The sequence below is a fragment of the Ranitomeya imitator genome, chromosome 6 (assembly GCF_032444005.1).
Source record: "Ranitomeya imitator isolate aRanImi1 chromosome 6, aRanImi1.pri, whole genome shotgun sequence".
NCBI classification, from domain to species: Eukaryota; Metazoa; Chordata; class Amphibia; order Anura; family Dendrobatidae; genus Ranitomeya; species Ranitomeya imitator.
Genome location: NC_091287.1, coordinates 54,173,944 through 54,183,944, shown reverse-complemented (window position 1 = coordinate 54,183,944; position 10,001 = coordinate 54,173,944). Strand labels below are relative to the sequence as shown.

The 10,001-nt window shown below is 44.3% G+C and overlaps 1 protein-coding gene across 1 annotated transcript; it reads right to left on the bottom strand.

Annotated features, from left to right (window-relative positions):
* Positions 1 to 235: 235 nt before the first annotated feature.
* On the bottom strand, positions 236 to 1,729 carry LOC138643562 (uncharacterized). The gene is made up of 3 exons (XM_069732446.1): positions 1,435 to 1,729; positions 1,205 to 1,349; positions 236 to 1,124 (listed from the first exon to the last, which is right to left on the bottom strand). The coding sequence occupies exons 1-3, from the start codon at positions 1,649 to 1,651 to the stop codon at positions 356 to 358; spliced, it is 1,131 nt and encodes a 376-aa protein (XP_069588547.1). The 5' UTR covers positions 1,652 to 1,729; the 3' UTR covers positions 236 to 355.
* Positions 1,730 to 10,001: the final 8,272 nt, after the last annotated feature.

Here is a 10,001-nt window from a genome sequence, read left to right as displayed (position 1 = left end):
CAAAGTACGACTGCGCCGGAGCCGTGGCTGAAGATCAGAAGAGGACTTCATGGAAAGAAGATAGGAGGCGCCGCAGTGGACCGGAGACACCAATCTGACCAGACCAGCAGCGAGACCGCCTGTGGTTGAGTATAACATAACGTCTTTTTCTCCTTTTTCTGATAACATCGGGGGCTTATCTACAGCATTACAGAATGCTGTAGATAAGCCCCTGATGACGGTGGGCTTACCTCACCCGCGATTTTCGTGGTGACAGGTTCCCTTTAAAGAACTTTTGTAAGATTTGGTCATGAACTCAACGGTTTAACATTCAATACACTCCCGTCTCTACTGAAATAGGATGAGATATCAAAACTCAAAATTGATGGTATTCCGGTTGGTAGCCCATATCATTAAATAAGTCAGGTTGGGAGTAGACACTGCTATTGGGCATACTGGAACGATGGCCAGTTGAACTAGGTACAGGTGTATGGCCACTGTACGCATCTACTTGATTGGCCCTGTATGTTGCCGCCTGTCCGTAACGCTGCGATGCAGCAGCTGGTGGTGGTGGTGGTGGAGGCATAATGGGGTTGCTGAAAACGTTGAAAATACCCGTCATTACTTGTGGAGCAGGGGGTAGGGTTGGTGTGTCATCAATTGCCATTAACAGACAATTGACAGCTGTAACGAACATTTGCTGCTTGTCCCGTGGCAGTGTTCTAACACGGTCTGCCAAAAATGACCCAAATTTGTCATGCTCATCTTGCTTTGAAGAATTATCAAGAAGATTGAGCGTTTTACTCGTTAATTGTTCTATAATTTGACCTTGTTTGGTCTTCTTTTGCACCGGTCTTTTCACTGCCACGGGACGGACAGAAGCAGCCCCCCTCCCCATGTGCCTCGACACACCACCACCAGAGTTTGCACCAGCGTCAGAGGAAGTAGAAGTTGTGGTATTTGCTGCAACGTCATGTTCTCCAAGGGAATCACTTATTTCGGGTGACCTTCCGGACAAAGACATGTTCCCCGGAGATTCTTGGCTGTTCATTATGCTGTCTTCTACTTCCTCTCCAATACTGTCCACCGTGGTGTCACCATCGGTAAGGTCCGGAGGTGTTTGGGCAGAGATGTTGCTTTCTGTTCTGCAGACCCAAAAATAAAACAAAGGTTACAAAAATACAAATCATTACGTCAAGCAACACTATTTCTTTATATTATCTACCTCCTCAAACTCCGGCTTCCCAATATGAACTTCAGCTGGTCTCCATAGGGCACCCTCTTCCTTGGCGGCGAGCTGCCACTCGGAGTCTTGAGTGATTTAAGATATCTGTCTGTGACAGACCGCCATCTCGTCTTCACATCGCCCACTGCAAATTTAAAATTTTTAAATAAAACATTACAAATCCATTCTTCTTACTTTTTTAAAAAAAAAGTTAATAAATTTATACTTACAAATCTGTGTTTGCTGCTGTGTTGGGAGATTCAGCCACTCTGGAAAGAGAGCGGTTACTATTTTGGGCCAGGCATCACGTTTTGCCCCCTTGTACTTTTCACTTGACCGGTCCCAGACCTCAGGGTGTTGTTCAATCTTCATAAAAAAGGACAACAAGTAAAAAAAATTGAAATTAATTGTGGCCAACAATAAATACACGGTTATGTACATTTGCATATTTTAGATATAGTAGCATACATCGCAGCAACATAACATAGTGACCAGCCACGTAGTATATTGCACAGGCACTTAGTATATTGGCCAGCCATGAAGTATATTGCCCATCCACGTACTATATATTACCCATCCACGTAGTATATTCCACGTAGTATATTGCCCTACGTTGATGGCCAATATACTACGTGAATGGGCAATATACTACGTGAATGGGCAATATACTACGTGGATGGGCAATATACTACGTGAATGGGCAATATACTACGTGGAATATACTACGTTGATGGCCAATATACTACGTGAATGGGCAATATACTACGTGAATGGGCAATATACTATGTGGATGGGCAATATACTACGTGGAATATACTACGTTGATGGCCAATATACTACGTGAATGGGCAATATACTACGTGAATGGGCAATATACTATGTGGATGGGCAATATACTACGTGGAATATACTACGTTGATGGCCAATATACTACGTGAATGGGCAATATACTACGTGGATGGGCAATATACTACGTGGATGGGCAATATACTACGTGAATGGGCAATATACTACGTGAATGGGCAATATACTACGTGGAATATACTACGTTGATGGCCAATATACTACGTGAATGGGCAATATACTACGTTGATGGGCAATATACTACGTGGAATATACTACGTGGATGGCCAATATACTACATGGATGGGCAATATACTACGTGAATGGGTAATATACTACGTGGATGGGCACTATACTACATGGCTGGCCAATATACTACGTGAATGGGCAATATACTACGTGGAATATACTAAGTTGATGGCCAATATACTACGTGAATGGGCAATATACAACGTGGAATATACTACGTGGATGGGCAATATACTACGTGGCTGGGCAATATACTACGTGAATGGGTAATATACTACGTGGATGGGCAATATACTACGTGGCTGGCCAATATACTACGTGAATGGGCAATATACTACGTGGATGGGCAATATACTACGTGGAATATACTACGTGGATGGCCAATATACTACGTGGATGGGCAATATACTACGTGGATGGGCAATATACTACGTGGATGGGCAATATACTACGTGGAATATACTACGTTGATGGCCAATATACTACGTGAATGGGCAATATACTACGTGAATGGGCAATTTACTACGTGGATGGGCAATATACTACGTGAATGGGCAATATACTACGTGGAATATACTACGTTGATGGCCAATATACTACGTGAATGGGCAATATACTACGTGAATGGGCAATATACTACGTGGAATATACTACGTTGATGGCCAATATACTACGTGAATGGGCAATATACTACGTGAATGGGCAATTTACTACGTGGATGGGCAATATACTACGTGAATGGGCAATATACTACGTGGAATATACTACGTTGATGGCCAATATACTACGTGAATGGGTAATATACTACGTGAATGGGCAATATACTATGTGGATGGGCAATATACTACGTGGATGGGCAATATACAAAATATAGTATATTGCCCATCCATTTTGTATATTGCCCAGCCACGTAGTATATTGCCCAGCCACATAGTATATTGCCCATCCACGTAGTATATTACCCATTCACGTAGTATATTGCCCAACCACGTAGTATATTACCCATTCACGTAGTATATTACCCATTCACGTAGTATATTGCCCAGTCATGTAGTATATTGCCCAGTCACGTAGTATATTGCCCAGCCACGTAGTATATTGCCCATCCACGTAGTATATTACCCATTCACGTAGTATATTGCCCAGCCACGTAGTATATTGCCCATCCACGTAGTATATTACCCATTCACGTAGTATATTGCCCAGCCACGTAGTATATTGCCCATCAATTTCGTATATTGCCCAGCCACGTAGTGTATTAATGAAATAAAGACACCGAGTTTTTGACCATATTTTATTATTTGGGTATTGGAAGGGTTAAAAAAAAAATGGTTTACAATGGAACAGGTGCAATTGCACCTGTCCCGTTGTAAACAATACTGCAGATGACATATATCATCTCTGCGCAGCCTCACCGGCTGAACGGAGATGAACTGATAGCATGGGAAAATTTTCCCACGCTCCAGAGTTCACCTCCGGTCAGCCGGAGAGTCTGCGCAGCTGCAGTGACTGCCGAACGAGTTCCCCCGAACAGTGCGAGCTGCGTTCGGGAGAACTCGGTATACAGTGAACGGGATCGCTTTACGATCCCGTTCATTGTATCGGCGGCCGCGGTTTAGAGCAGCCGCATGTTATGTGGCTGCTCTAAACTCCAGATCATCGTGGGACAATCGTTTAATTGGATGCTGCGGAGGGTAGGTATACGTTGTGGTTTGTTATTTTAATTTTTTCTGACAAGGGAATCGTGGAATTGGGCGTTTAGGTGAGTATGGGTTTGTTTTTTTATTTTTTATTTTAGGTGGCGATCGCCGGGGACAGGTAATTATAAGGTAACCACTGGCCACCAATGAAATTGTACTTTTTATTATTATTTATTCCACTGTCCACCAATGAAAATAAATAATAATTTACATATCCGTTCCACTGGCCACCAATGATAATTATTAAACACTGGCCACCAATGATAATACACTGGCCACCAATGTAAATAATTATACACTGGCCACCAATGATCATACACTGGCCACCAATGTTAATACACTGGCCACCAATGTAAATAATTATACACTGGCCACCAATGATCATACACTGGCCACCAATGACAATTAAGTTTAGGGGAGAATAGGGGTATATAACTAAGTTTATTAGGGGAATGGGCCCGTAACCACTGTTCACCAATGACCATAGGGGACATTTCATGGGGGAAATAGTACATTGCAGCAGGGACAGTTCGATGGGAAATACTGCTCCCATCGAGCTGAGCCTGCTGCAACTACTTGGAGGGAACAGACATCGGCCGATGAGACTAGTCTCATCGGCCGCTGTCCGAACACACGCGCACACACATATATACACATACACACACATATATACACATATACACACACACTTACCACACTTATCATCTGCACCACATCCAGCCTCATCCGATCATACCCCTCCATGTCGGCAGCCATAATACAGGAAGACGGGAATGGTGAGTTTCCTCTTCCTGGATTATGGGATGGGCATGAATGGCATGATGGGATAGATGGCATGTCACTTCCTGTAGTTTTTCAGGAAATAAACGCTAGAAATCCGCAAATTTTAATATGATTGCGGATTTCTAGCGTTTCAATACAAGTCAATGCATGCGGGAAATCAGCGATTCCGCAAAAATAATGAACATGTTGCTTCTTTTTCCGCAATTCGTTTTTTTTGCGGAAAAAAACGCTACATTGGCACAATTTTTGCGGATTCAATACAAAAGATTGGGAGCCTTATGTTAGCGTTTTTTTCACGTTTTTATCGCGATTTTATTGCGTTAAAAACGCGAAAAAAACGCAAAAAAACCTGAACGTGTGCACATACCCTAACCCTTCCACTTGACCAAATACTGGAGTTTCCGTCTGGAAACACGAGAATCCAAGATCTTCTCCACAACATACTCCAATTCACCCTCCACCAGCACCGGAGCAGGAGGCTCAAGCGAAGGAACGACAGGTACCTCATACTTCCGCAACAACGACCGATGGAACACATTATGAATAGCAAACGATGCCGGGAGATCCAAACGAAACGACACAGGGTTAAGAATTTCCAAGATCCTATAGGGACCGATGAACCGAGGCTTGAACTTAGGAGAAGAGACCTTCATAGGAACAAAACGAGAAGACAACCACACAAGAAGTCGAGGACCCACGCGGCGACGGCGATTAGCAAACTGCTGAGCCCTCTCCTGGGACAACTTCAAATTGTCCACCACATGACTCCAAATCCGATGCAACCTATCCACCACCATGTCCACTCCAGGACAATCAGAAGGCTCCACCTGACCAGAGGAAAAACGAGGATGAAACCCCGAATTACAAAAGAAAGGAGAAACCAAGGTAGCAGAACTAGCCCGATTATTAAGGGCAAACTCGGCAAGCGGCAAAAAGGAAACCCAGTCATCTTGATCAGCAGAAACAAAACACCTTAAATAAGTTTCTAAAGTCTGATTAGTTCATTCCGTCTGGCCATTCGTCTGGGGATGGAACGCAGACGAAAAGGACAAATCAATGCCCATCTTAGCACAGAACGTCCGCCAAAATCTAGACACAAACTGGGATCCCCTGTCAGAAACGATGTTCTCAGGAATGCCATGCAAACGGACCACGTTTTGAAAAAACAGAGGGACCAACTCAGAGGAGGAAGGTAACTTAGGCAAGGGTACCAGATGAACCATCTTAGAAAAGCGGTCACACACAACCCATATGACGGACATTTTTTGAGAGACAGGGAGATCCGAAATAAAGTCCATGGAAATGTGCGTCCAAGGCCTCTTCGGGATAGGCAAAGGTGACAACAATCCACTGGCCCGAGAACAGCAAGGCTTAGCCCGAGCGCAAATTCCACAAGACTGCACGAAAGAACGCACATCCCTCGACAAGGAAGGCCACCAAAAAGACCTGGCCACCAAGTCTCTAGTACCAAATATTTCAGGATGACCTGCCAACACAGAAGAATGGACCTCGGAGATGACTCTACTGGTCCAATTATCCGGAACAAACAGTCTTTCCGGCGGACAACGATCAGGTCTATCCGCCTGAAACTCCTGCAAAGCACGTCGCAAGTCTGGGGAGACAGCCGACAAAATCACCCCATCCCTAAGGATACCAGTGGGCTCAGAATTTCCAGGGGAGTCAGGCGCAAAACTCCTAGAAAGAGCATCCGCCTTCACATTCTTTGAACCTGGCAGGTATGAAACCACAAAATTGAAACGAGAGAAAAACAGTGACCAACGAGCCTGTCTAGGATTCAGACGCTTGGCAGACTCAAGGTACATCAGATTTTTGTGATCAGTCAAGACCACCACACGATGTCTAGCACCCTCAAGCCAATGACGCCACTCCTCAAATGCCCACTTCATGGCCAAAAGCTCCCGATTACCAACATCATAATTCCGTTCAGCGGGCGAAAATTTTCTAGAAAAGAACGCACATGGCTTCATCACTGAGCCATCGGAGCTTCTCTGTGACAAAACCGCCCCCGCTCCGATCTCGGAAGCATCAACCTCAACCTGAAAAGGAAGCGACGTATCTGGCTGACGCAACACAGGAGCAGAAGAAAACCGGCGCTTAAGTTCCTGAAAGGCCTCCACAGCCGCAGGAGACCAATCAGTAACATCAGCACCCTTTTTAGTCAAATCCGTCAAAGGCTTAACAACACTAGAAAAATTAGTTATGAAGCGACGATAAAAATTAGCAAAGCCCAAGAACTTCTGTAGACTTTTAAGAGATGTAGGCTGCGTCCAGTCACAAATAGCCTGAACCTTGACGGGATCCATCTCAATAGTAGAAGGGGAAAAAATATACCCCAAAAAAGAAATCTTCTGGACTCCAAAGAGACACTTTGAACCTTTTACAAACAAAGAATTGGCCCGCAGGACCTGAAACACCTTCCTGACCTGCTGAACATGGGACTCCCAGTCATCCGAAAAAACCAAAACATCATCCAAATACACAATCATAAATTTATCCAGATATTCACGGAAAATATCGTGCATAAAGGACTGGAAGACAGAAGGAGCATTAGAAAGTCCAAAAGGCATCACCAAATACTCGAAATGGCCCTCAGGCGTATTAAATGCGGTTTTCCACTCATCACCCTGCCTTATCCGCACAAGATTATACGCACCCCGAAGATCAATCTTAGTGAACCATTTAGCCCCCTTAATGCGAGCGAACAAATCAGTCAACAATGGCAAAGGATACTGATATTTGACTGTAATCTTATTCAAAAGACGATAATCTATGCAAGGCCTCAAGGAACCATCTTTTTTGGCCACAAAAAAAAAACCTGCTCCCAAAGGGGACGAAGATGGACGGATATGTCCCTTTTCCAAGGACTCCTTAACATAATTCCGCATAGCAGTATGCTCTGGCACTGACAGATTGAACAAACGACCTTTAGGGAATTTACTGCCAGGAATCAAATCTATAGCACAATCGCAATCCCTGTGAGGAGGAAGCGAACTGAGCTTAGGCTCCTCAAAAACCTCCCGATAATCAGACAAAAATACCGGAACCTCAGAAGGAGTAGATGAAGCGATAGAAATCGGAGATGCATCATCATGAACCCCCTGACATCCCCAGCTTAACACAGACATTGTTTTCCAGTCCAGGACTGGGTTATGAGTTTGTAACCATGGCAGACCAAGCACTAAGACATCATGTAAATTATACAGTACCAGGAAGCGAATCACCTCCTGATGAACGGGAGTCATACGCATGGTCACTTGTGTCCAGTACTGAGGTTTATTCATAGCCAAAGGTGTAGAGTCAATTCCTTTCAAAGGAATAGGAACTTCCAGAGGTTCCAGACTAAACCCACAGCGATTGGCAAATGACCAATCCATAAGACTCAGGGCAGCGCCTGAATCCACATAGGCATCGACGGAAATGGATGATAATGAACAAATCAGCGTCACAGACAGAATGAACTTAGACTGTAAAGTACCAATGGCAACAGACTTATCAACCTTTTTTGTGCGTTTAGAGCATGCTGATATAACATGAGCTGAATCACCACAATAAAAACACAATCCATTTTTCCGCCTATAATTTTGCCGTTCACTTCTGGACTGAATTCTATCACATTGCATTATCTCAGGTTCAGAAGACACCGCCAAATGGTGCACAGGTTTGCGCTCCCGTAAACGCCGATCAATCTGAATAGCCATAGTCATGGACTCATTCAGACCTGTAGGCGCCGGGAACCCCACCATAACATCTTTAATGGCCTCAGAAAGGCCATCTCTGAATTTTGCAGCCAGAGCGCACTCATTCCACTGAGTAAGCACCGACCATTTCCGAAATTTCTGACAATATATTTCTGCTTCATCTTGCCCCTGAGAGAGAGCCAATAAAGTTTTTTCAGCCTGAATCTCTAGGTTAGGTTCCTCATAGAGCAAACCCAATGCCAGAAAAAACGCATCCACATTGAGCAACGCAGGATCCCCTGGTGCCAATGCAAATGCCCAATTCTGAGGGTCACCCCGCAGGAAAGATATAACAATCTTGACCTGCTGAGCAGGGTCTCCAGAGGAGCGAGATTTCAAGGAAAGAAACAACTTGCAATTGTTCCTAAAATTCAGAAAACTAGATCTATCTCCAGAAAAAAACTCTGGGACAGGAATTCTAGGTTCAGACATAGGCGTATGTACAACAAAATCTTGTATATTCTGAACCTTAGCAGCAAGATTATTCAGGCTGGAAGCCAAACTCTGGACGTCCATGATAAACAGCTGAGGTCAGAGCCATTCAAGGATTAAGAGGAGGAAAGAAGCAGTCAAGCTGCAATTAAGGCTAGGCAGCAAACACTGAGGAGGGAAAAAAAAAAAAAAAAACTTCCTCAGACTACTTTTCCTCCTACTTCAGCCAAAACGATGACCAATTTTTTTTATTGGCCGGCTATACTGTCATGATCCCAATGGCAGGGGATCACAAAAGGACAAGCACAAAAACAAAACAAGCTCTAGGGTGATGGAACCTGAACTGACCGCGATCCTGAACCTAAACACACAACTAGCAGTAGCCGGGGAACGTGCCTACGATCATTCCTAGACGTCTCGCGCCAGCCGAAGGATTAACTTCCCCTATAAGAAGAAACACAGACCTCACTTGCCTCCAGAGAAACACCCCACAGAAATAGCAGCCCCCCACATGTAATAACGGTGAAATGAGAGGAAAGCACATACGTAGTTATGAAAATAGAATCAGCAAAAAATGAGGCCCGCTAAAGCTAGATAGCAGAGGATACAAAAGTGAACTGCGCGGTCAGCGAAAAACCCTTCAAAAAACCATCCTGAAATTACTTGAACTCATGTGCCAACTCATGGAACATGAGGAGTAATTTCAGCCCACTAGAGCAACCAGCAGCAAGGAATCACATATCTGCAAGCTGGACTAAGACAAAAAGTAAGCAAAACGTAGAACAGGAAAATCAAAACTTAGCTTGTCCTGAAGATAACAGACGCAGGGAGCAGAGGTAAAAAGACACGCTGATTACATTGATAGCCGGCGAGGAAATGACAAAAAAGCCAGGTTAAATAGGAAACACCCATAACCTGATGGAACAGGTGGACACCAGAGACCGCAGAGAACACAAGTCACCCAGTACCATCAGTAACCACCAGAGGGAGCCCAAAAACAGAACTCACAACAGTCCAGCAATCTGCCCCAGT